Source organism: Hippichthys cyanospilos, chromosome 3 (genome assembly GCF_059441005.1).
Source record: "Hippichthys cyanospilos isolate Australia breed blue-spotted pipefish chromosome 3, RoL_Hcya_1.0, whole genome shotgun sequence".
Taxonomy (NCBI): Eukaryota; Metazoa; Chordata; class Actinopteri; order Syngnathiformes; family Syngnathidae; genus Hippichthys; species Hippichthys cyanospilos.
Genome location: NC_142371.1, coordinates 18,624,067 through 18,650,398, shown reverse-complemented (window position 1 = coordinate 18,650,398; position 26,332 = coordinate 18,624,067). Strand labels below are relative to the sequence as shown.

The 26,332-nt window shown below is 39.3% G+C and overlaps 3 protein-coding genes and 1 non-coding gene across 7 annotated transcripts; 2 read left to right on the top strand and 2 right to left on the bottom strand.

The window, feature by feature from the left end:
- Window positions 1-230: 230 nt before the first annotated feature.
- Window positions 231-2,719, bottom strand: LOC148426077 (uncharacterized). The gene is made up of 2 exons (XM_088410871.1): window positions 2,477-2,719; window positions 231-2,386 (listed from the first exon to the last, which is right to left on the bottom strand). The coding sequence occupies exons 1-2, from the start codon at window positions 2,637-2,639 to the stop codon at window positions 1,746-1,748; spliced, it is 804 nt and encodes a 267-aa protein (XP_088266997.1). The 5' UTR covers window positions 2,640-2,719; the 3' UTR covers window positions 231-1,745.
- A 1,160-nt stretch (window positions 2,720-3,879) lies between these two features.
- tpi1b (triosephosphate isomerase 1b) lies at window positions 3,880-8,233 on the bottom strand. Its single transcript, XM_088409289.1, has 7 exons — window positions 8,034-8,233; window positions 6,055-6,178; window positions 5,898-5,982; window positions 5,698-5,830; window positions 4,881-4,966; window positions 4,495-4,582; window positions 3,880-4,397 (listed from the first exon to the last, which is right to left on the bottom strand). Exons 1-7 carry the CDS (start codon window positions 8,140-8,142, stop codon window positions 4,279-4,281), a joined length of 744 nt encoding a protein of 247 aa, XP_088265415.1. The 5' UTR covers window positions 8,143-8,233; the 3' UTR covers window positions 3,880-4,278.
- A 1,830-nt stretch (window positions 8,234-10,063) lies between these two features.
- LOC148426075 (U7 small nuclear RNA) lies at window positions 10,064-10,118 on the top strand. Its single transcript, XR_015865260.1, has one exon. It is a non-coding gene; the product is annotated as a U7 small nuclear RNA (small nuclear RNA).
- A 355-nt stretch (window positions 10,119-10,473) lies between these two features.
- Window positions 10,474-25,703, top strand: lpcat3 (lysophosphatidylcholine acyltransferase 3). Of its 4 annotated transcripts, XM_088409288.1 has the most exons (14): window positions 10,575-10,593; window positions 10,673-10,762; window positions 12,695-12,802; window positions 16,467-16,576; window positions 17,884-17,977; window positions 18,158-18,195; window positions 19,545-19,723; window positions 19,793-19,901; window positions 19,977-20,063; window positions 20,543-20,706; window positions 21,718-21,865; window positions 22,160-22,315; window positions 24,563-24,718; window positions 25,563-25,703. In XM_088409288.1, exons 2-13 carry the CDS (start codon window positions 10,678-10,680, stop codon window positions 24,680-24,682), a joined length of 1,398 nt encoding a protein of 465 aa, XP_088265414.1. In that variant the 5' UTR covers window positions 10,575-10,593; window positions 10,673-10,677; the 3' UTR covers window positions 24,683-24,718; window positions 25,563-25,703. The 4 variants fall into 4 exon arrangements, with proteins under 4 accessions (XP_088265413.1, XP_088265412.1, XP_088265411.1 ...); XM_088409287.1 differs by having other exon boundaries at window positions 10,474-10,762; window positions 16,470-16,576; XM_088409286.1 differs by having other exon boundaries at window positions 10,474-10,762; window positions 24,563-24,693.
- Window positions 25,704-26,332: the final 629 nt, after the last annotated feature.

Here is a 26,332-nt window from a genome sequence, read left to right as displayed (position 1 = left end):
ATATCACGCTTTTTATGGTGATCGTGATAGAATTATTGTACTAAATAGTAAGAAATATTATTGTTTTTATTGATCCGGTAGACAATATTTTAAGGACGGATCAGTTCAATTTAAAATCTAATAAGAAAAGTGAACATTTAATCCTAAAAAAAATCTAAATATTAATTTATTGAATCATTACTGTACAGTATTTTTCCTGAGTTCTTATGCAACCAAAAACGACACAAAGACAGTCTCGAGATAGTTTATTAGATTTTCTTCTCACCCTCAAAACTCATCAATGTAATACGACAGGCAATGGACACGCCCCTTACATTTAAGTAACCAATGAGAGTGCGACCCCGAAAAGGCTACGGGAGGGGAAGACACAGCATCGCAAACACGCAGGATGAGACATATATTTATGCAAACATTTTTTTTTCTTAACGACTTGACACAAATGGAAAATGGAAATGACAACACGGCACAGGTACTTTCATTTTCAAAGAAAATGGGTAAAATTCGACAGTCGACGGTGTTGATTTCATGTAGTGAGCCCCGACTACTTCGGAAAACATGCTTCCTTGTTTAATTAATATCAACGGGGCGAGAGGCGGCGACGAGGTTCGCAAACTGAGCCGTGATTGGTCGTCACCTCAGCCGCCGCAACGTCATTTTCAGGCGACAAAAAATGGCAAAAAGGCTGCCTGCTGAGATGGATCAAAACATGGATTTTAATTCAAATTCCAGAACAAAAATAATCGGAATGCTGTGTTTACACAAAGAACGTATTGATTAAGTTCATTTCTCACTTTATCAGTGTTATATGTAAAACTTAAAAGTATTATTTCCTTTCATTTTGCATGTTAATTTCGCAGTCTCCAGAGTGTTATTTCATTTTTAGTGTTATTGCAATTTACGAGTTATTTATATTTGAAACCTTAAAAAGTGTTAGTCGTTAAATTCTTGTGCGAATTTCTTAGATTTTTAGTTGCTTTTCACTCAAAATTTTATTTTTTCAATTTTATTTCGTAGTATTTTTTTATGTTGATTTCTCACAATTTTGGTGTTGCTTGTAATATTTGAGCGTTATTTTCTTAATTTTTGAGTGTTAATATAGTTATTTTGATTTTTTTTCCACATTTTTTTCATCTTATTTTTTCACACAAAATTATGTTACCTTTAACACATTACTTATTTTCATATTGATTCCTCAGTTTTTGTGTCACTCAACAATAAAAAAAAAGTATTTTCTTTTGTGTATAATGTTAATTGATGGCAACCGTGATATTATTTTCAACACTTAAAATGGTTCTTTACCTATCACTTTTTTTCATGTTTAATTTCTCATATTTTAGCGTCACTTCTTCATATGAAATTGTGTCACCTATAACTTTTATTCCCCTTAATTTTTTACGTTGATTTCTTGGCAGTTTTGGCTTTACTTTTTACACTAAACAGTTCAATTTTCTTTGATCATTTGTGCTGTTAATTTATTATCATTTTTGTGATTTTGTTAAACACTTGAAAGCATTATTTCTTTTTTTTTGTTAATTTGTCATAGATTTAGTGTTACTTTTTTTTCCAAGTAATGATTGAATATAAGATATTTGGGGATATAAAAGAATGTCAAGAGTACTTGGGAGAACATGACATGAACCCAGAACCTCAGAACTGCAAGGCGGAAGGGGACCCACTAATCCTGTCACTGTTGAATAAATACTACATACTTACATGATAACTACGACGACATAGGTTTTACAACTTTACACTTGAGGTAATTGAGGCAAGGTGGGCGTCTTGTGGGCAATTCTGACGTGCCTCCCGAGAGACTCCATCCACTTGAAGGCCTTGCTGCAGTAAATGCATACGTAGTGTTTGCCCTCAGTGTGGATGGTCTGGTGTCTGTTGAGGGCACTGGTGGTGATAAAGGTCTTCCTGCAGATGTCACACATGTAAGGCCTCTCTCCCGTGTGCGTCCTGAAGTGAGCGGCCAGGTGGGAGCAGTTGCCGAAGCGTTTGTCGCACACCGAGCAACTGTAGGGTTTCTCCCGAGCCTCGTCGCCAACGCCGGCGTGGTAGATGTGAAAGGGCAAGATGGGGTCGTGCAGGACGGTCCTCACGCCTGACGCAGAGGTCATGAAATCTTTGATGTCTGTCTCCAGATCCTCCAAAGGCTCCGAGCTGTGACCAAGCCAGAACTCCCTGTGGTTCCTTTCTGGTTCTTTCTTCACCTGGGTGACATCATTGGGATGCTCCAAGCTACTGCTGCTGCTGCTGCCTTCCTCCTCGTTGGGCTGGGACTCTGGGGCCTCCATGTCTGCCTCCTCCTCCTTTTGTGGTGGAGGTGGAGGAGAAGGGAGGTGGTGATGGGTGTGCTCCTGCAGCTGGGCTCCGTTACAGGCATCTAGTTTAAAAACAACAAGAACGACATTTAAAAAAAGAAATATAATCATACAAACAAGATTGTTCACAGGTGGATGTCTATGAAACCGACCGGACTTGAGAAGCCTCAGCTGCATTCGGAGGCGACCGATCTCCAAGTCCTTGACGCGACAAAGCTCCTCTTTGTATTCGTCAATCGTCTTCTCGACGGCGCCGAATATTTCTTCCGCTACCGCCGCCAACCGCTCGTTGAGAAAAGCTTTCAAAGAGTGCATCGTGGACGCTTGAAGGGGAGAGAAAAAGGCTACGATTTGCACCTTCGAGACGTATTTTTTCACGGGACCCTGAACGTCACGCTCCGCTTGTAAATACGGAAATGAGCTTTCGACGGAAGGAATGTACCACGTTTGCTGCCCCTACTGTAGCGGAGGTGCAACTGCATAACATCTTGTACTTCAAAAAACACATTAATCATCTACCCTTCCACTTTAAATTGTTAGTCTTTATATTGATGAAGATTATTATGACATTTGACTTCATAATTGTAAATAAATAGTCATAAATCAAACAAACTGAGTATATAAAAACCGATATTAAGTTTGCACTATTTTTGAGTCAATAATAATTATTATTGTAACCATAAAAAAATATTGAATAAACAAATCCCCCAAATCTATAATGCAAAAATCATGTCCCGAAATATCTTCAGAAGCAGGTTAAAAATACAGGTGTTAGGCACACAAAAAATGAAACAGCATTAACCCCTGTTTTTTCACTAGACAGATCTTATCACCCAACTTGGATTGACTTTGAAATCATAACATCGTCAAATTTAAATATGTATTTACTTTCAAACCCTCAAAATGTTCAGTGGCATTATACATATATAATATTTTGGGGGGGCAGGACTTTTGCTCGCTTTATGTACAAATATTGTAAAAATGCGACAATAGCTAAAGAAACTACCGTTTATATTTGTACATTTATGAAATTGAAATATTTATTATGTCATAATTAGAGTATCATGACTTTTGCATCATGGTAGTCCAGCCTGAGCCAATCATTAAAGTCATCGAAAGGCTTGCAAATGTTATGAATTGGCCCTTAGCGTCACCCAATGGTTTTGGGGTAAAAACACTAAAAATTCCTCTGCACCCCGTTTGCAAGTTACCAATGAAAGGATTCATGCAAAAATGAAGGGAAATGCATGATAAAATATTGGGTTTTCAATATGTCCCAAATTGACATTGCCAAATTTGAATGGCAGTAAAAGAGCCCGACATCGGCTAAATTTGACACCGATAGAGTACACCTCTTGAACTCCTGTTGGCAATCATTTACGAGACATGGAATATTGAAAGTAGACATTTTTTGAAGATCTGTGCTATGTTTTAGCTTCCTAGTGTTTTTTTTTTTTATGTATGCTTTTCCTAAAATATGCATCAAAACCTCAAAAAGCCCAAGTTGGATTCAAATTCACCCCAGGGTTTAATTGAACAAAATAAGACACTTAGACAGTCTCTAATTGTTTTATTAGGTTTCCTTACAGCCTGGTCACCCTCAAAACCACGGGGCCGTGACACAACATGAACGCACACAAAACGGACATTTAACGTGAGCGCGGCACATGCGCAGCTACGGGGGAGTTGAAAGCCACAAACGGAGCGTTAGAAACACACGGGCCGCTTTCAAGTAAAGAGTCAATCAAGTCTTTCGAGCTTTTTGTGAAAGCGGTAAGAGCACACAAGTTTTCAGTGCATGTGCCGACCCGCTAAAATCCTGCTTCTCAAGATGAGACGCGCCCAAACAAACAAGGAGAGCATGACAGCGTTGCACAAGTATTTTTAATTAAAAAAAAAAAAAAAACAATTCAAGGGGAGGACTAAGTGCAAGTTTGATGGATGGTGAGAGTTTCTATTGCTTGGCGTTGATGATTTCGACGAATTCGGGCTTGAGGGAAGCACCGCCAACCAGGAAACCGTCTACGTCTTTCTGGGAGCCCAGTTCCTTGCAGGTGCCGCCGGTCACGGAACCTGGCAAGAAGAAACGCGAGAGATGAGACCGACGCAAGACAGGAAATAGGATGAATGTGTTGTTTTTCGTTTTTGTTGTTGAGGCTCAGCAGCAGACCTCCGTAGATGATCCTCACGGAATTGGCCACCGACTCGGACACGTTGGTCTTGAGCCACGCCCTCAGCTTCTCGTGAACCTCCTGAGCCTGGAGATACACAACACGGAAAAGACGCGTTTCGGTGCTGTGGACTTGCTCGGTTACAATAATTCGGCAAATTTCTTCGGGCATCTGTGTTTTACTTGGGTATCTGTTTTTCTGAGGACTTTACATCTACTCTTGGGGTGGCTCGTGTAGAGCACTGTGAAAATTCCTGATGGGCCGCTAGAGGGCACTAATGAGTCACATGCTGAATTTCAGTGCCCTGATTCCTTAGAGCAGTGGTTATTTCATAGATTTTTAGTGTGGTGCACAATCGTTTCTGCCACAGGAGGAAAAATTTTACCTGTTGGGGGGAGGCGGTCTTGCCGGTGCCGATGGCCCACACGGGCTCGTAAGCGAGCACCACTTTGCTCCAGTCCTTCACATTGTCTGAAACCAAAGCAGACAGGCGATAAGATGACAGGAAATCTCAATAATCACAATTGCAAAAACTGCCAAAAATGTTGTCTCGTTTATCACGCGCATCGCAGCAAGCTGCTGTTTTCGCAATTGCCGGTTGTGCGCCGAAAAAAATAAAGAGGCAGCGGATGGTAATGGATAACTTGTCAGATAAGACCTCCTTTGAATTCTAACAATAGTATTTGTGGTGGATTTTGGTTAAGTCTAGTGGTTCTCAACCTTTATCAAATGTCACATTCAGATAATACTTAACAAATTTGGGCGTGTTTTGCAATGGAGTTTCTGTAACCCAATTTAGCAATAGTTTTCTTCATGTTCCAGTCAATTTGCTCTTAATTTGAAAAGAAAAATGGGCAGTTCCTGTCATGGCATTAAAAAGCATGCCTTTAGATCTGTGCTTCTAAAATAATGGAGATGGGGGTGCAATAGGATGGGGGGCGGGGGTACTGTGTGGTATAATTGCACATCTACCGGGTGGTGTAGTGGCGCTCTCGTTGTCAAAATGTGTGGGAGTTCTAAACTGTTTCAATTGTTAACATTTTTCTTTCAAATCAATGTGAATTACAAAAAAAAAAATCTATATGTTTTCTTCTTTTTCTTCAGGTTCAAATATTGAAGGTTACTAGATGATGCCTGTAGAAACACTCACATAGCGCCTTCACATACCCCCCCCAATTTGAGAACCTTGGCACTCAGCATACCTGCGATAACCTTGGTCTGAGCAAAGACGACCTTCTCGGTGATGCCTCCTTCCCTCTCGTCCAGCTTCTCGCCGATGCAGGCGATCACGCCCAGACCGTTCTCCAGCGCGTGGGCCGTCTTCTGCCCGATGAGCTGATGGAGAACCAGCGTCCCGCCTCTCAATCCCAGCCGTCTTCACGGCCAACGCGCACTCACTCACCTCATCGCTCTCGCCGAAGACGTGGCGCCTCTCCGAGTGTCCCAGGATCACCCAGTGGACGCCGCAGTCCTTGATCATCGCAGGGCTGGGGGAATACGCGAGTTACAGGCTCGACCTTTTAGCGAAGGGAGAATCCAGGTGAGGACGGGGGACGCACCTGATCTCCCCAGTGAAAGCCCCCTTGGCGACTTTGTAGCAGTTCTGAGCGGCCACGCCGAACTTGGCGTCCAGTTTGGACCTGGCAAAGTCCAAGTAGATGGACGGGGCGCCGCACACCACCTCTGTGGAGAGAAATCACATCTTTTTGGTATGTTGTTCTTATCCTACAACAGCTTCCACGTTCGGGATGAACAATTAACTCGTTTAATCCTAAAGACATATTTATTCGTTTTTAAAGATTCCGGACATTGAATCCCAGGTACATAGAGTGGGGTCTCTAGGCGTATTTCATTCAGCAATTCAAGAAAACAGATCGAGCATCATTATCTATTATTTCTGGCTTGTTAGCTGGAAAAATTGCGCCACTGGTGACAATGCTAATCTTATAAAATGTCAAGTAGAGCAATTCAACATTTTGCAAAAGAGTCACTAAAGCAATTTAGACATTAGTTGATTTATATTCTAATTCATTTGTTCTTTATTTGAAAAGGTTGCGGAAGATCATCCGCTTTATTTCTGGCTTATCTGCCAGAATATTGTGTCGCTATTGACAATGAGCAAGTATAAAACTTGACAATATAAATCTATACTATGTTTTGCAAACAAGCAAATTTTGCAGAAAAAAGTTGCTTCATGTGTCATTTGATTTGCTCTTAATTTGAAAAGAAAAGCATACAGCTCCCATCACGAGACTTTTTCAAAATAGTTCAGCTCCTAATTCAAGCAAAGCAAGTGATTCTTCTTCTATTGGTTTGGTATATTATGCACTATATTTAGTGTACATCTCCACTGTTAAGCACATATGGATACCTGACTCCTGTTCTATGCTAGGCGCTACAGTATATGTATACATTTTACTTACTCAGTTTACATTGACCAAAATAGTCTTATTCTCATGGTTGGAAAAAAAAGGCCATTTAATGCTAGCTTTTTCGATTTCGCCATCGCATCAATATTGTGTCACAAATGTCATTATTTGAGATGTATAAAGACTATCTGGAGGCAGCGTTTCAAAATGAGCAAACACTTGAATCTTATCGAAGGGAGTATAGCGTGCTCGGTCGCACGGAGTACAGTGAAGTTGATACACCGGTATTCAAATTGTAACCGTACCCCCCGACCGTCTATATTAAAACGCGGCCCCGTGTCATTAATGCTTTGCTAAAGGTCAATTCTCTGCAGACCCCACTGCATAAAGTTCAGCACCGCAAAAGGTCACCAACAGGGTGGCATTCTGCAGAGGTCACTTCTGGCTGATGGGAAAGAGCTACTTCACATGGCACTATAAGGGGCGTATGCAGAGATGGGGCGAAGTTCAAGGATTTTGGGGAGGGGGGTTGGGGGGTAGATGAGGCCTGTGAGTCTCTCTCACACACGCGCACACAGACAACGGTTGCGTAATACCAAAGTACACCAGACAGCGGAAACTGGCTTCAACGCACTCAGCATCTCTATTGTGCTAATGGACGTGATTAAAAACACCGTGAAATCAGAATCATCACCGCCACCATTGTGGTGGCTTTTCCAGGCCTGCAAGAAAAAGGAGGTTACTGCCAACTGTTGCCTTCAATACACTTTGGGAAATTTCGGAGACGGCAGCTCCACGCGTTGTCGTTTTGTTTGATGTGTAACCATTTGTCGCATCTTATTCTGCAATAGATTTGATTTGATTGGTTTACTTGGTTAAAGAGGATCGCGCTCTTTATAAACTACAACAAGCTGATTTTCAACAAACAATTCAATGCTATTTTTTAAGCGTCCCTGGTGTACACGAACGCACCGCAAGCAGCAGCAGCCGCAAAGCTGGACTACGTGCTGCCGCAAACGCACGCCTTCATTGACCGATTAGCGTAACACAAAACCAAATTTCAATCTATTTTAACATGCACGGCTCCTCCCGCAAAATAGTCATTATCAAACTGCTTAATAGTTGTGCAGCTGGGAGATTTTTAAACGCCACAGTGGCGATTTTCTTACCGACATTAGAATCCACCTTGGCGGAGTTCAATGTCTGAATGAGCTCCCCGAGGCTCTTCTTGTCGCCATTCATCTTCCAGTTTCCACCGACGAAGAATTTCCTGCTCATTTTGGCGTTGGGTGGTGTGCTCGCTGTCGAGTGAAAACGACCAAGGTCTAGCTTGACTTGGGAGGGGAGAAAAGCAAACGTCAGAGAGCCGCTCGGTCTATTTATAAAATAAGAAAAGCTAACTCCTCCTCTGTCTCCGTTTGATTGGTTGGTGTCGGACCGCCCGTAAACGCACCTCCATGTTGGAGAAAGGGGAAGCGCAGAATGTCATGAGGCGTTCAAGTGACTGTGTGAAAAAATAGACAAACGTGATATGTGGCTATGTAACAGTACAAATACGGTAACATCGATTGTTTGCACAATTAATGCGCGTGAAATCGAGCAACTGCTGCAGAACTTATATTTTAACAAAAACAATACATTTAGCTCTCTGGCAGGATACAACAATTCGACGTAATGTCAATTTCAGTTAATTTACAAAATAAAAGCCTAATATCGATTGGAAAAACACGGGAGTACGACTGCGTATTGACTTGACGGCATTTGATTGGCTTTTTTCCCACAACGCCTTGAATCCTATTGGTCAGTTTTGAGTGGGCACTTAAATAACAAGCCGACTTTGCCGTTGTTTCCAACCCAAACCACCACAATCTAATTATAATTTTATTAATCGTCAATAGATTTACACTGCGTTTTCAGAAATTCGACAAATGCGAGAAAACAAGTTATGTGTCCATTCTTCTAAAAACGCCACTGTGCGTAAGAGATGTAAGAAATGTATCGACATAGTATTCCTTTGATTAGGTGAAAATGATACGAAAAAATGAATTTCAACTCATTGTGCGACTACAAACGTTTTGCAAAATGAAGCATAATTGAAAAGGCCCTCTCATATATCTCACCACGTGGGGGCGGCAGCGTTTCACATTTTCATAATTGAACATTGAACAGTATTTCATGTACAAAAATATAAATATCACCGTTTTACCGTCATTACCTCCATATATGAACTGCAAGATTGTTGAAACTATTTTTAATCGTGTAAAACGAGTCACGAAAGTGCTTTACACTAATAATCATACTACGCGCTATGTGATTGGCTGGGTAGGATGTACTTTTTCTCACCCAATCAGATCCTACTCTCACATAAATCGAAATTGCGTTGATAAACGTATCCCAACCGAGACGATTTTAAAAGAAAAAATAATTTTACTATGACATTGAAATTTGCTTAGGTGAAAGTACACAAGCGTGAGTTTTGTGTTAATCATTATAAATTATATTTTGCAATAACAAAAGAAAATCAATATTTGAATGTTATAGGTCCAACATGGTAAAAATAAAATTAAATAAATAAATCAGCGATAGGACGATATCAGGAATTAACTCTCTCTGATATTGTTTTGTTGCTGACTTTTCATAACGAGAAGTCCACAATTAATTGTTAAAGATAGTGTTCACAGTTCCACACACACAGTGCACTGTGAAGAAGTTTTTGCATATTTTGGTGTCACGAAAAAAACAATATATGTGACATTCAAATCGACTATGTGCAACAGCATGTATTTCTTTAACCTGTTTACACGAACTATTGACGAACTAATATTTCCACATGTCAGCAAAACAACCCATTTCACATTTGTAAAATAAAACCAAAAGATGAATTCGGGAGACGTAAAAACAAGTTCTACAATGACGTTTAACAATCTGATTGGCTCCTGTCCGCGACATCTTGAAGCCGATTGGTCAATGTCGGGTTGACGTGAGCATAATGACCAGAAAGCAATTGTTGTTTTCAACTCAAACCACTACAATCTTCTTATAATAAAGTTACTGTCTTTAGATTTACGCAGTTTATAAATGGAAAATTTAGAATCTTTGACAATTGTGAGGAAGAAATACGAGAACATCTGAACGACACCGTGACTAAGAACTTAGGATTGATTGTTATAAAAGCAGTATTGTCGCCAGGAAGAAGTCGGAATAATTACTCTTTAGATATTTGTCCAGAAGGTTTCTCATAAAGAGAAGCCCACCTAATCATGTCAAAACAATAAATATACTATGCACTACTGAAAATTATATGTTTGAGAAGAATAGATCGGCAGAAGTCGTTGTTGTCAGAATTATACTGATTCCACTGAACGGATACTGTAAAGAACATGATACGTTCACCAGTTTATCAATTACGTACAACCAAAAGCTGCTAAACTAAAAAATGTCTTTGTATATACATTAAAACCACTATAAAACATATCGTGATTGAATTGCTGCCGAATGCTCATTAATATTTATACTCTGCGTTACGCGATTGGCCGCGGAGGATGAACTCTTTTTCTTATCCAATCAGTTACCGTGGCCCTAATGAATATTAACGTCGTTCACTGTTGCCCCAACATTTGCGTGGCTCGCTGACGAAACGACATCGAAAGAGGGCAGAATGGCCCATTTTTGATCTACCGGAGTGGGCCGAACCACGCCGGGTTCCCACGCAACGTCGTCTACGTTGGTGTAAGCGCGCACGCGCGCGTGTATGAGCGCCGAGTAAGTAGAGTTGGGCGACCTGTCGCGTGGACGTTTCCGCCCACAGTAAAGATGGCGGCTCCCTGGCTGGAGAATCTATCGGAGTCTTTGGGTTCTTCTGAGCCTGCTATACGCCTAATATTATCAATTTTAGTCGGTAAGTCTTTCATTTTACCATTTTTGGGTAATGCCAATGTTGGTTGGGATGTATATTTTTGGTTTGTTGTAATTGCAGCCAGTTTATTGTTACGTGGAACGGTTACTATAACGTTTCCCACGTATTGTTGACAGATTGAAAACTGTGTTGACATCAACAAATAGCCCAGTATGGTTGAAAAAAAAAGCTTATCCAAAAAGCATATTTTAAACACGTCGAGTAGCGAGGAGGAGTTGTCGTTTGTTTTGTTTTTTATTAAATAACAACAACGATGGGAACGATCGCACAACTTTTGAGCGGCGATTAATGTCTCGTCTCTTCACTTTAGGGTCAACGTTGATTTTAAGTTGTGTTTGAAATGACCTAATATTCACTCAATGTGTTTCCATTAAATAAATACCTCCCATACTTAACATTGTGTTATTGTAATATAACGATTGTCATTTCCATTCAACGGTATAAACAATGTGAATGAATGCTAACCCGTGAAAATGTTCTGAATGTGTTTTTGTTTTGACCTTTGCCCTGACAACATGTCGAAGCTACAAGGCAACATGTTGCCTCTAAATCCGATAGCGTCTTCATGTTCCTTGCCCTCGTACGTTGCTTAATAGGTCTTGCATAACAGTGCTCTGGAGGCAAAGACTTTTAAAAGCTATCAGTTAATTCTAGTGAATTTGACAGAAAGCTATTTTTTTTTAGCTGCTTCGTTATTTCAAAGCACATCTCTTCTGATATACACTGCTTGTACGAAAAACATGGCTGCGGCACCATTTATCAAGTTTGTGACTTTCTTTAAATTGCTAAATGAGTCTTGCATAACGTTATGATCTCAAGGCAACGACTTTTAAAAGCCAACCTTTAACTCAAGTGAATTTGTCTGTGAGTTTTTTTTTATTTTCAGACGCTTCCTCATTTCAAAGCATGTCCTAGCTGACATGCACTGCATTGCTACGAACGCAGATTATTGCAGTCAGTTTTGCATCAATGGAGAACTTTGTGGTGCTATTTATCAACTTAGTGACTGCTTTTAAAAGCGACTTGCCATAATAAAGCCAATCTTCTAGTCGTGTCATTCTCAACGATTTAACAATGATATATATTCTCTGTGATTGTTTTCAGTTAAATACTTCACTCACAGCAAAAAGCATTTTTAATGCTTTAGCGATAATCGATAGCCATGAAGGCCAATACCTGATATTTAAAGTCAATATTCATTTCAGGGAATCAAGGTTAGTTATTGTAGTAAAAAGGAAACCTTTTGAATAATACAAACCCCAAAACCTAATTTAAATGGCTTGGATCTCTCCATTATAATCAGTCAAGAGATGTGCATGATCAGAGGCAAAATGACAAAGTATATCGGCCATAAGGTTAATAAAAAGGCCGATGCAGATATACACCAATATGGCGAATATGAGAATGACTATCCCAGTCAGTCCCATTGAACATTGCCAAAGACATGGTGTCCATCCATACAGGGCAAAATCAGTGATTTATCCAATGAGTTCTGCAGCATTAGGATTAAATGTCATGTGTTTTGCTTGCAATACTTTTTCTTTACTGAAAGAAGGCTAATGGTAAGCAAAGAAGAATGTGAGTAAGGAAGAGGAAAAAAAGATTGATGTGCAAGTACTTTTGTGCAACTTTACTCATGAATTTGGTGAAATATTGTTATTGTACCAGATTATATTGTTGTATTTTATGATGTAGCATTGATAGAATGATATCACTATCATTGAAAGCAGTTTATCCAGTAGCTTTAATTATGCTGCGAAGGTTGAAGAGACACTTAAAACTATATTTAGCTCACCTTTATGATTGTTTATACACTGGATCTATTTTGTGTCTGACCTTGACATTTGAAGATTATTATGTCAAAAACCGGCACCGCCATTTAGTCGTATTCCCCCCGCTGTCTCTATCCTGCAGGATATCCTTTTGCGCTGATCTACCGGAGTTTCTTGTTCCACCAGCCTGCCACCGTCATCCACCTGTTCCACACGTTCTCCGGACTGGCCCTCGCCACGTTTAACTTTGGTGAGATGAAAAGTGTGGATGATAGCAATTACACCAGCTTTGTTTTGTTAATACCCAAGTTTAACCCGTGTGCTGTATTTTGACCATTGTGGGGTCATTTTCTTCCACATCGTTCTTGTTATATTTTACCTAAGAGATGGCACACTCCTGCTAGTGTGATAACTAACCATCTGTGTGAAATTTCAGCTCCCTAGTGTCTTATTTCAATGCTTTCTCTTTGATGTGAAATTCTTTGATGTAAAGCTCAAAAGATTGAACAAAATACTACACAAGGGTCATATGACAGCGGAACCTCCAAAGATCTGGCAAATTCAAAAATCCCACCTTTGACTTTTTACACAGAACACAGCAAAAGTCTTTTGTGAGATTTTATCGCTCCCAGGAGCTTCTTATGACAATCATGTGTTTAACCAGAAGGTCAGAGCCTGTTTACAAACTACACTAGCATAACACGTGAAGCTGAGCTCATTGTGGCTCAGAAACTGGGCGAGGTCACGTGATACCGGAAAAAGAACCACCCAGGCTTCAAAGTGTGTGTAGTGCCCTTTACCCAACTCCCACTATCATTCCAGAAGGCTCCGGGAGGAATGCAAAAATTCCTGTTTTATTCCCGAGCCTTCCAAAGCAGCCACTCGCGGCGATGTCCTCTGACTGCGGGGGATGAAGGGCACAGTTTAGTGTTTAGCGTGCAGTTACCCTCCATTTAAGCCAAATTCCAGCACCCGATTCCCATTGAACTCATTTGTATCTTCGTGCCAACTTGTTTGTACAGTGTGGTGAGAGGTGTGTGCGGCTCCCAATAGCTCAGTGACTCCTAACTATCAATGAAAATAGTATGTCGGTGTAACTCTTCTAAACTTATTTGCCATTTTTAGCCGTTAAAAAAGTACTAATTTTTTCTGCAATTACTTTAATGACTAAATTAGCTTTCATGTATCATTGATACCTTTTAAAAAGATGTTTTTCCACTTGCCGTCGACAGAAAATGGCGTCAACATGCGCTCCACAGGCTACGACCAATCACGGCTCACGTTTTTTCTGGGTTTGGTCATGTGATGTCTTAAAGTTGAGGTTTGATTGGTCGTTACCTGAGCTTTGAGCGCGTCCGATGTCATTTTCAGTCGACAGAAAATGGTCAAATGTGTCGTCAAAGGTATTGTGATTTTACATAAAAAATGATTATTTAATCAAATGAGGTATAGATAAAATACTTGTTTTGATGCTAATAACGGCTAAATAAGTTTTATTTACATATGCATTTATTTAATAGTTTGAAGAACGTGGGGAACCTGTAGCTCAAAAACTTCACATGGTTGAGAAAAACTGAAATTATCTATGTAATCTACTCCTAAAAATTATTTAACAGCTGTCAGGCCGAACGTAGCAAAAATTGTCTTCCCCATTGTACTCTTTTTCACAGAATTCGGACTTTTGCATCGCCTCATTTTCACCCATTTCCTCGTTTAAATGTTCACTGTCCGAGAAAACTTTACAGCAATTTTGGAGCCAATTTTCTCAAATTTCACCAAATTGAATAAAACATTTTCAGTATTTTCCTTGGGTACTCCATTCAGCAAATGCTGAAAACGCATCAGCTAACACTTTTGGTAGCGCGTGATCAACTAAAAAGTCACATGTCTTCAGGAGCTGGCTCGAGGCAGATGCAAAATTAAGCAAATTCCCCACCAAAGGCCTACCAAAAAAGTGCAATGATGTTTTTAGCACAGTAAACCATTTTGAGGGCGGGAGGGCCAAAGTCAAATTCAGCTTGGCCCAAAAGTGCCTGCATGAATGTTCTAAATCTTTAAATATGTGCGTACCAGACACAACTTTATCAGCACTTGTGGATTTTTAAATCGGTTTCTCAGCCCTGTCTGGAGCATATCTTTGGGCCCGTTTTTTTTTTTTTTTTTTTTTTTCCCCCATTTTGCATGCGAGATTCGGGATTAACATTTCCGCGGGCTGATAATGGCGGTTCTCCTAGCGGTGGCTCACCACCTCAGGCCACCGGTGTGCATTTGGGTCTTATTTGCATGCAAAGCGGTCTCGCTTGAGTGCCAGTTGAAAGGTTTTCCAACAAATTCAGTTATTTATGGAGTAACACTCCTTAGGCTGCTTACAGGAGCCCATAAACACGCGAGTGAAGGGGATCCAACAAAAGCAATATTTAATTTTCTCAGTGTAACTTTATGGATGTTATTGGAGTAACAATGGCAATGAGTGTATCTCATGTATATGAGTCATCTCTTTTTTTCAGGAGACATGTTTTTTTTTTTTTATTCATGTCCCGTTCTTTTTCGTTCATCCTTCTAGGTCATTGACCAATATTTGGCATTGTGATTATTATTTAAAAATCCGATTGCAGAAAGCGATAACACGTTACTTCAGAATTCTGTTAACTCTGGTAACTAGTTACATTTTTATATAACTTTATATATCTTTATAAGTCAGGGATGAGAAAACTATGGCCCATATGTTAAGATTTTTAGCCCGGCCCGACAAACTTGGAAGAATTATCAATCATGAGCTGAGTGATCATGTAAAATTCCGGAAGGACAACAGATGTATCAGTGCTTTACAATAGCAACCGTTAGCTATCAAAAAAAAGTATTTAGTTCACTTAATTTTCAGTTATTGGAAGAATCATTTCAATAAATAGTTAAATACATGGGACTTGAAAAACACTGTTGTAATGCTTTTGTTCATTTTCTATTATTTTTTCTCTTGTTATGATAGATTGTCAAAACACTCCATCCATCTCCTAGTCTGGCCCTTTTGTCAAATTTTAGGATTCTTTGTGACCACCGAGTCAGAAAGTTTCCACACCCTTGTTATAAGTCATATTGTTGAACCTGGGAACACTCTAGTCCTTTTCTTTTGAAATTGAAAACAATAATAAATGAAAATCTTGAGAACTCGGATTTACTGTAGAAAGTTTTAGGGGCGATCTTTACATAACCCTTGTGCAGTATTTTGTCAATTTTTTTAGTAATATTTCTTCCACATCACGTCACCATGTGGGTGAAATTTCAGGTCCCTTTTGTCGTCTTTCAATGTTGGCACCACCGTCTTACAAAACGGCACCATGTGTTCATGCCTAAATCCTTGCAAATGGAATTCATTTGATGGCAAAATTTGACCGTATGACCAGTGACACACAGGGGTTTAAAAACAAAGTTAAGCCTGCCGTGTGGTTTGTGAAACCCGGTGAGCGAATGGCTGATGATGTGGCAATTTTGTACACATTTGGGATTCATCACAGCTCATTTTTAGCTACTTTTCTCAATTATCAGCCCGGAGAGACAACTGTGACTTTTGTTTTGTCATTAGCATACGCCATTTCCTCTTTGCTAACTGGTATGGTGGAATCACACGAGAAGGAAAAAAAAAACAACCTCTTTGTGCAGTGCCTTTTGAAAGGATGAATTGACTTTTTCTTGTGTTTGAATATTGATCATTTCTGTCTTTTTCCCCCCATTTTTCTTTTGTCGCTGCACTTTGGATATCACAGCAGGTGTGTCGCTTAATCTGTCCTCCTTGTGTAAGACTTGAAAGCTTGCCGCACCAATGGCAGCATTTATAGCTCCTCATTCATTACTTGTACGAGTAGCCCAAACACGTTTTATCGAGCTGTTCCACTTTAGCCGCGCTCTTTTTGTTCACGCAGGTTCCCAGATCTATCACTCGGCGGTATGCATCCTTGTCCAGTTCCTGATGCTGAGGCTCATGGGAAGGACGGTAACGGCCATCTTGAGCAGCTTCAGCTTTCAAATGGTGAGATATTCCCATGTGGTCTTGCCTTGGTTATTTTTTTTTTAACACAAGCATTAGTACTTAAAAAGGAAGTCAACCCACAATTTGTTTATTATCATTTTATTTTTTTACTATCATATGTTCTAGGCGCCCCCTCTAATCAAAACAGAGCATTCTGATGAATGTAGCATTTGTGGAATATGAAATAAACAACACAATTCACCTGATTCTTATTCATTTTAAGAGGGCTATTTTGTCATTTGGGGGTAGAATGAAAATTACAACCCGGGGTTCAAATAACGGCAGATCGCGGCTCAAAGTTTTCTGAATTTGCCTCCCACCATGTGAGCAGCCATTTTGGACAATAACATTTGGTAGAGTCCGTGTTCTTAATATTAATGAGAATACTGTGTGTAGACTAGTGGGGGTGCATTATTGTCAGGAAATCGTTTGAATTTCCCTTTCGAGAAAAACGCCACTGTATCGTAGAAAAACAGATAATATAGCCGAATGGTATTTATCCTGTAATTAGTAATTAAATATGTATTGTTTGTTAAAAGAAGATTATTTCTAACTATATTTCACCCTTTCTCACACTTGTCCTCATTTGGACTCTTAAAAGCCTGCTGAAATCATCTTCATTTTAATTCAGCCCAGTAAAAAAAAAAAAAAAATTCTTTGATGTCTATAGCCAACAATGGCAACAAATGAGGTCAAATTTCTACCGCGAATGGCAGATTACCACAAGTAAAGTATTTTTATTCTACTAAATATGACAGCGACGTATAGAGACAAATAGAAATAATGAACTCACTCACTACCAGTGCGGTCAATGGCAGTGTATGAGTTCATAACTTTATTTTCTAAAGTTTTTGGAAAGCTCAAATGCAATTACAAGTCAATGAATTGCTCATCTTATCAGTTCTGGCTACTTGTTACAAATTTAATTAGTGCGCGCCGTACACAGTCGATTTTTTTTTTCCACTTGATGAAATAATTAAGAGGTATGTTTCAAGACTTTTGCCAATCTAGTTTCAGATACTTTCCAGGGTGAAAGTCCTCATTTTTTCCCTCGTTGTTTCCGCGACCGTGGCTCGTTCTAATCAACTGTTAATGAATAACCCCTTCCCTTGCTGCAGGTACATTTTAATTGAACAAAATGACATTTCTGAAATCCAGAATTTTGAACATCTGCTCCATTAAGTTTCTTTTTTTTTTGTCCTCATTTGCCCGAACCCGTTCAGCGAACGCGCCGTTTTGTTTCCCGGTCCTCCTAACTCGAGCCGAACATGTTCATGTAAATACATTTTGTTTTTATTTGCCTACAGTTATACCTGCTGGCAGGCTATTACTTCACGGCGACGGAGGAGTACGACATCAAGTGGACCATGCCCCACTGCGTCCTCACGCTCAAACTCATCGGTAACCCCCTTCGGCCAAAGCACGCCGCGCTTCCTGTTTTACAACCGCCGTCTATCAGCGCTTTATCACGGCCATTAACCGCTTGTGCACGCCGGCCGTCCTTGCTAAAGGTCATGATTTCATTCATTAGTCACCCTAACGCGGTTCCTTACGCTCCTTTTTACGCTTTTCTGATTTCAGGTTTGGCATTTGATTACTATGACGGCGGGAAAGATCCAGTGAGTTGGTTGATGCCATTGCTTTTCTTTTTGCTTTTTTTGTTTGTTTGTCTGCTCCACGTGCGCTCACCGGCCACTGCGCTAGCTACACCTGCACGAGCCGTTCCCTTTTCTATTTATTTACAGGGTTCCCTCGTTTATCGCATTTTCATTTGTTCCCTTTTTTGTGAAAAATAAATACATGAAATGGATTTTTTTTTGGGGGGGGGGGGGGGGGGGGGGTCTGGACCGATTTAGGAATGGAGGTAAACCTGCAGTAGATTTAGATTTTATTATTTGATTTATTGAACATACAAACATGAACCAAAGGAAAATGAAAAGACATAAAAAAGAAGAAAATAAAAACCTAAAATTAAAAAAAAAAAAGCATCAGCAATGTGATAGTTTACATCAGTGCTTCTCAATTATATTTTGCCAAAGCCCCCAGGGAAGAGAAAACATGTCACGCCCCCCCCCCACTTCAGGCGCTGACCTTAAATAAGATTATTATCTATAAAAATTGTATGACTATACCTAAACCCTTATTAACATTAACAAAAGAACAAAGCAATATAAATAAACTACTAATTATTTTTACAGCGTTTATATGGGTTAGTCTAAAACTCATTGTTTGAGAAGCACTGTGTTCAAAACAAGTAGAAGGATGTTCAAGAACTTGTTTTCGCTAAATTATTACATGATACTCAATTATTAGATAATTATATGTTTAAATTCACAACGTATTCCAGAATAACATTGTCTTTTTAAACCTTTCTTTAAAAACAATATTTAATTCACTTTTTTTGCAGGTCTATTACATAATTATTCCATAAATTAACTCTTTTAACCTAGATATAAATGAAAAATCAATGTAATAGAGGTTACTTTTTTTTTTAATCAATAAAATCACTATTATTTGACTGGTCTGACATATAGTGAAAATAGTGACATAATCCTGCAATTGAAAAAGTTACTGTCGTAAATGAAAATCCCAGATAAAGTCGTGACGCCATAACCAAAACTCAATGTACCTAGTGAACACGGTATTTATTTATTTATGTTTTTATTTTAAGTGGTGGGAATGAGCTTCCACAAAATCAGTACTGGATTATTTGTACTGGATCACAATGGATTTTGCAGGTGTACCTAATGTTGTGACTAGTGCGTGTTAATCACTGATTGAAACTTGAAAAGGATGACATTGCTCCATTAGTTGCACATTAGTTGCTTTCCTATAGGTTCTTGGCTCCAAAAAAAAAGCAGGAATGTGGGGAATGAGAGCGGATTTTACGCAGCCATGTTGCATTCATGGGTTCTCCAATTTTGTGATTCTGCGTTTCTCTGCTAACCTCTAAATTTTCTTTGGTTAGGAGGAACTGAGCGTGCAACAGAAGAGCTCCGCCCTGCCATGCGTGCCCTCACTGCTGGAGATGTTCGGGTTCTCCTACTTTTACGGCGGCTTCCTGGTGGGCCCGCAGTTCACGCTGCGCAGCTACCAGAAGCTGGTAGCGGGCGAGCTCAGCGACCGCCCGGGGAAACCTCCGAACAGGTAGAAGTTAGCCCTGAGACTCAGCGGATGCGTATACTTCATTTTGTCATTTTTTTATTCCTCTTTCAGCGTGAAACCAGCCGTGAAGAGATTCTCTCTGGGTTTTCTCTTTCTGGTCATATTTGCAATATTTAGTCCGCATTACCAAGAGAGCTACTTCTTGACGGATGAATATGATGTGAGTGTTTCGATTTTAGGCAAAATAGGTTTTGTTTTGCCCTGAGTCTTGTTTCACTTTTTCTTTTGTCCGTAGGCTCACCCATTCTGGTTTCGCTGTGTATTCATTCTGATTTGGGCCAAAATCATTCTGTATAAATATGTCTGCTGCTGGCTCATAGCTGTAAGTATGAGCAACCATCTGCATTACTTGCTTGATGTTTTTCTTTTTAAGAGAGGGAATGCAAGAGATTTCTCCAAAACCTTGACTGATAAAAATGTTTCAAAAGCAAAACGTCAGTGTTTTAGTACTTACAGTACAACTTTTCTCTTCGGGAACAATGAGCTAAACAGCAAAATATCCAAAAAATGGTGTATCTCCACAATATAAGATAATTAATCAAATATTTTGTTGGATAGCAGATACATAGTTAAATTAACACCTTTTAATGTGTTTATAGTAGGAATTGGCAACTAATATATATATATATATATATATATATATATATATATATATATTACAAGCAAACGAAGGATTGGCACGTGTACGAAGGAAAAAAACCAACATCGGCTGAAATCTGGTTGAACAAAAACAAGAATAAGGCTTGGTGCTGTGATTGAAGATCCCCAAAGGAACCGCCTATGACTACGCTGTGTTTACAGGAGGGCGTGTGCATCTTAACCGGGCTGGGCTATAACGGCACGAGGGACGGCGAGCCCCAGTGGGACGCTTGCGCCAACATGAAGGTGTGGCTCTTTGAGACCACGCCCATGTTCGGGGGCACCATCGCCTCCTTCAACATCAACACCAACGCCTGGGCCGCCAGGTCGGTGCCAAAGCTTGTCCAAAAAAATGCATTGTTGTACCTTGCTGATAGCTGAAATATGCACAAAGGCCATTTGATGAGACTTCAAATAGAATTTGTGAATACTCACATGCCATTGGCTCTTTTATCAGGTTGTATCAGCAAGAAAGGTCATTATGCAAGGCATGGAGAATTTTTGAACAATTATTTGATGTTCTTAATCCAACTAACGGCGAGAACTGTCAATATGAATCGATTCATCGTTCCTTAACATGTCAGTCGAAATATGTCCCTACCTTCGTCAATACTCCCTATCAAATGTTTTAAGAATCGATTATTTCATCGTAATCGATGATTAAATCAATCAATTATTCTGATACCTGTATTTCCCACACTATAAGGCGCATCTACAATGAATGGCCTATTTTAAAACTGCTTTGATACATAGGGCGCAGCGCATTATAAGGCGCATAGAATAGAAGCTAGAGTATTGGCTGTGGTTGTGTTATGCTTCCACTAGATGGGGCTGCGCTAAAGGAAATTGCAACAAAACAATCGGGTTAAGTCAGGCTCACCTTAATCGACAATCAGAATTTAAGAATAGAGACGAGTTGTGGAAAGTACGAGCTGAAGACTTGGGGAAAAATACTTCCTGATTACATGAAAATACAGTTTAGAAATTTAACAATTTGCATGGTGAAGTTGCTTTATTTTTTCCGTCCTCCAAAAATGAAAATCCGTAGTTTTAGCACTGTATAAGGCACACCGGATTATAAACCGCACTTATGGCTGCACAATTAATCGAATTTTAATCGCAATCACGATATTGGCTGCCACGATTAATAAAGCTGATCCTCGGCGATATTAACATTTAAAAAGCCGTCTTACCTTACATGTCAAATCAAGCACTTTGTCATTCTACCACCAGGGGGAAATATTTCCCACATGTTTGCGTGACAAAAGTTAATGCTTTTTTTTTTTTCACCTTATTTAGCAGTGTGGAAAACAACAACTTTTTTGTTGTTTTTCCAGGCACGTGTTTAAGCGACTGAAGTTCTTGGGCAACAAGACGCTGTCCCACGTGTCCACTCTGCTCTTTTTGACCATTTGGCACGGCCTTCACTCGGGATACCTGGTGTGCTTCTCCCTGGAGTTCTTCATCATCACCGTGGAGCGAAAGGTAGGCGCCGCAATCATCATTCTTACCAAGCCGTCGGCGGCCAACTCATTTATTTCTCGGGACCTTTCAAGTAATCACTATGCGAGTTTGCCTCTTTGAAACCCGCTCAACCCTTTTAATGAAGCGACTTCCGCTTCTTTGTTCTTAAGTGACTAAAGCGTATCGATCCGAGGCGGCTCACTGTTAAATGCGCCTATTATTAAATATTGACTCTGGTCTTCATTTGGCAGTGGCCCACTTTGGGAGGAGACTAAGTCGTTAGTGACGCGTGCACGATTTTTTTTTTTTTGACAGTATCAGGCGTTGGTCCGGGACAGTCCGGCGCTGACCGGTTTGGCCAAAGGGCCCCTTTACCCGCTCGTCTACATCGTGCAGCAGTTCATCCACTGGCTCTTCATGGGCTACGCCCTGGTGCCCTTCTGCATCTTCACCTACGACAAATGGCTCAAGGTGGGTCTCAAAATGATTGAGTACATGCAACAGTGATCAGGTAAGATGAGTTGTATTCTGGGAAGAAAAAAAAATCACTTGAACCCTTTAAAGCACGGGTGTCAAACTCGAGGCCCGGGGGCCAGATCCGGCCCGCCACATCATTTTATGTGGCCCGCAAAATGCTGATTTGACTTCATGTTTCTGGCTAAAATATCAACCTTGCAAGTTGTGTTCAACTTTTAAAAGTTTTGGCGGATAAAAACTTGAAAATGATTTGATTTAACAGTTATTCTGGCCCTCTGACAGAAACTAGAAGTACAATGTGGCCCACGATAAAAATGAGTTTGACAGCCCTGCTTTAAAGAATAACAAAACGTACACTATGAGAGTAAAATGAGTTTTAAAATAATAAAGTTGTTAAAATAAAGCTATATTCCCAGATTGAAGGCATATTTTCAAGAAAAAGTTAGGCATTTTCAAGAAAAACTCTTGTAATATTACCAAAAGAAATGTGTATGGTTAAAACTAGATATTTGGTCAAAACTTTATTGTAATAAATTCATATTTATTACAGTCGAATATTTTCACGTTGTAAAATTGTGTTAATAAAATGTAGTATTATCAAAATGAATTTGTGTAGTTAATGTTTTGAATTAATTGTTCCAAGAATGGTTATTATTTCAAAAAAATGTTGAAAATTTTCATTAATAAATGTGGTATAATTTCAAGATTTACCCCAAACTTGAAAACATTACAAATACAACTTGTGATATTACCAAACTCAATTTTTTTTTTTTTTAAATTAAGTCCATCTTCAAACAAAAGTCATATTTTCAAAGAAATGTTGAGCATTTTCATCAAAAACTTGTACATTTTCAAGATATCATTTATATTACCAAAATTAAGACCAAGAAGTCATATTTTCTGGAAAAAAGTCATGCATTTTCAAGAGTAACGTATGTATTTTTAAAATTTAACCGCGTAACAGTACCAAAATCTATATTTTTTTATTCTTACGAAATGAAAGTTACGTGTCATTTTGGAAACCGGTTTTCCGTTTTAGAGAGAAGCTCTTTTTAAAGGTGCTTTAAATCAGAGTTGAGAACCGCCAACCCGTCCCGCTTTGTTGATCTACAAACAAAGCTCAAAAGAGCAAGTATTAAAAATATGAAAATAATCTACATTACAATAATAAAAAATAATTTGAAAGCAAACCAACAAAAGCCCATTACGCAACGTTTAACAGTAAACATTTGTTGAACCGTCGCCTCCTATTCTTTCATGAATTTCTCATGACTTTTTAACGGCCCCGCTCGCTAATAGGAGAAAGGTTCCCGGCCCCCCGCTTTAAAAGGTGCGCGTAATGCACCTGTCATGATGCATTATGAAATTAGGAAGGGCAGTTTGAAGACATTAGCGCCCAACGCGAGCTGGTAAATTAGCATGCGTCCTTCTGGGACTTGTTTGTTCAAGACCTAGGACGGAAATAGCTTCATCTGACTCTTTAAAAGTGTTTTTTTTTTTTTTTCAACACTTGAGTCCCGGCAGAGGAAATTGAGAGGTTGCTATGGGAATCACAGGCAAGTGATGAAGATGGCACTTGACTGAGGTGAAAGGAAGTGATGAAAAAAAAAAAACAAAACAATGGAACACTTTCACTGTCATATTTTTTTCTGACTCATTAATTGCACCACATGTGCAAATTTACCTATTCACTGATTTGCTTTTTTTTTTCGGGGGGGGGGGGGCATTGGAGGAATCTGTCCTTGATTATTCATTAAAAACACAGACAAAAAAAACATTCCAATATAATGTGAATACTCTAATTACGAGAGGGATTATTGATTGCCTAGGCAAATTTGCCAATTTGTTTTTGGGGATGAGGAATCTATTCTCGATTGATAATTAAAAAAAAAAACAAACATAAACAATCCTGATATGAGCATGTTGCTAAGGGTTCAAATTTCAATCAGACAAAACTTTGCCACCTAGTGGCAATAATAGTACACTCTTACCATCGGGTGTGTTTACTGTGTATAGCAGGCGGTGCAGCAACACATGTAGAAAGACAATCTGATAGTCCTGTCATATATTCTTCATCCCCTGTGAAGAACTACCGATATCAGTGTCGTAGCGATGAGCTGAGAGGAGCTGGGACATTTCAACAAACAGTATATCTGTCCATTGGATAATTTCCACTAAGATTCCTGATTTTTGCATCTTTTTGACATTTTTACATCTAATGTGTCCGCTTTTGTGTTCCAGGTGTACTTCTCGGTGTACTTTTGCGGCCACGTTTTCTTCCTCGTAGCCTTTTTAATCACCCCATACCTGCGGAAAGCACTGGTGCCGAGGAAGCAACGCAGTCCGCAAAAGGAGGATTAAACGACGGCTCGGTAGGCGGACGCCGCACAACTTGATGTACGGTTGCGCTTTAAAAATCTGAAAAATAGGTTTTGTTTATATATATGCACTGAAAACACAGCAGATCAGTACCAGCCTATTTTAGACCCTCCTCAAGCCCAACCAAAAAAATAAAATATACTGTATATTATAACGTTTCTTCACATTCCAATCAATTTGCTCTTAATTTGAAAGAAAAATCAACTGATCCAATTGCAGTCTTAAAAATCATTGTATAAGTTTTGCCGATAGCTGAGATGCCTTCACGTACCCCAGGGGTACTCGTACCTCCATTTGAGAACCACTCAACTAGAGCGCTTCCTGCTTCAAGACATCTTATGTGGAAAGTCACTATAATGCCAATTTTCAGTGACTTGCTTCATGTTCCAATAAATTTGCTCTTAATTTAAAAGAAAAATGTACTGTTCCTATAATAGCATTAGAAAACATGAAATTAGTTTTGCTGATAGCCGTAGAGACCCTGTTTAATCCCTGGGGAAAATTTGGACCCAACTTTGGTTTTTTGACGTGTGATATCAAAGGAAAAAATACAAAAAACCACAATTATCATATTTTTACAATTTTTGTACATAAAGGGGGCATAGTTCCACCACATTTTTTTTTAATAAATGTATGAATAGGGCTGATGCCAATGAACATTTTGAGGGGTTGAAAATAAATGAACAATGAATATACCACTGAATGGATATGAAATAAATGGTCAATGGCTTTATTTAAAAAAAAAAAAACAAAGATATGCTGTGTTTCTCAATGCATTTGTGCATACAAATTTTTCTATCATGATTTTTTTTTAACACTGACTCATTTTAAAACGATGACAATTCTTCTGCTTTCTTCACAGGTTAATTTATCCACTGAAGGGAACTGTGACTTTCGAAAGGAGTTGAAAGGAAAATATTTTAAGGCCTTTAAGTATATATAGATAATATATACACAAGTCCACGTGAAAATAAATTTCTATATATTTTTGTGTAAAAAGTAAGGAAGCTTTTATAAACATTTTTGGAGAAATGTTTACAGGAAAAATGACCATTGTGCCACACGGGCTAACTGGGGAGCTCGTTTAGGCCCATTTCCTGATTTTTTTTTTTTTTAATTAAATCCTCTGAGGTTTGCACTCAGCAGTCACGGGTTCGGAGCCTGTCGTTGGCCCCTTTTTTTTTTTAATTCTTAGCTTTCCTAACAGCAAAGCTTCACGAGGCGCAAGCGAGGTGTTCGATGCACTTTTAGAATGTACTATAAAAAAAAAAAAACGACAAAAAAAATGCTGCTGAGCGCTTGGAAGATCAAACAGTTGAAAGGATGGCTGTTGATTTGTCAGGTCCACGCAAAAGCACTGCAATGCACACGGTTGCTTGCGAAAGTGAGGACGCCCCTCACGTTTCTCGCCAAGATTTTAAACCATCCATTCATGGGACGATTTTTTTTTGCTACTTTATTTCCGTGGTGTCCAAAGAAAATAAATAATTCCATAAACGCGAGGGGGGTACTCACTTTTTAAGAGCCGCTGTATATACACACCCGACTCAACATGGCCTTGTGTTTTATGAATGTTTTTACCGCGCTTGTAATTTGTGTTCAAAAGAGACTTGATTTTCGAGTTCGGCGGAA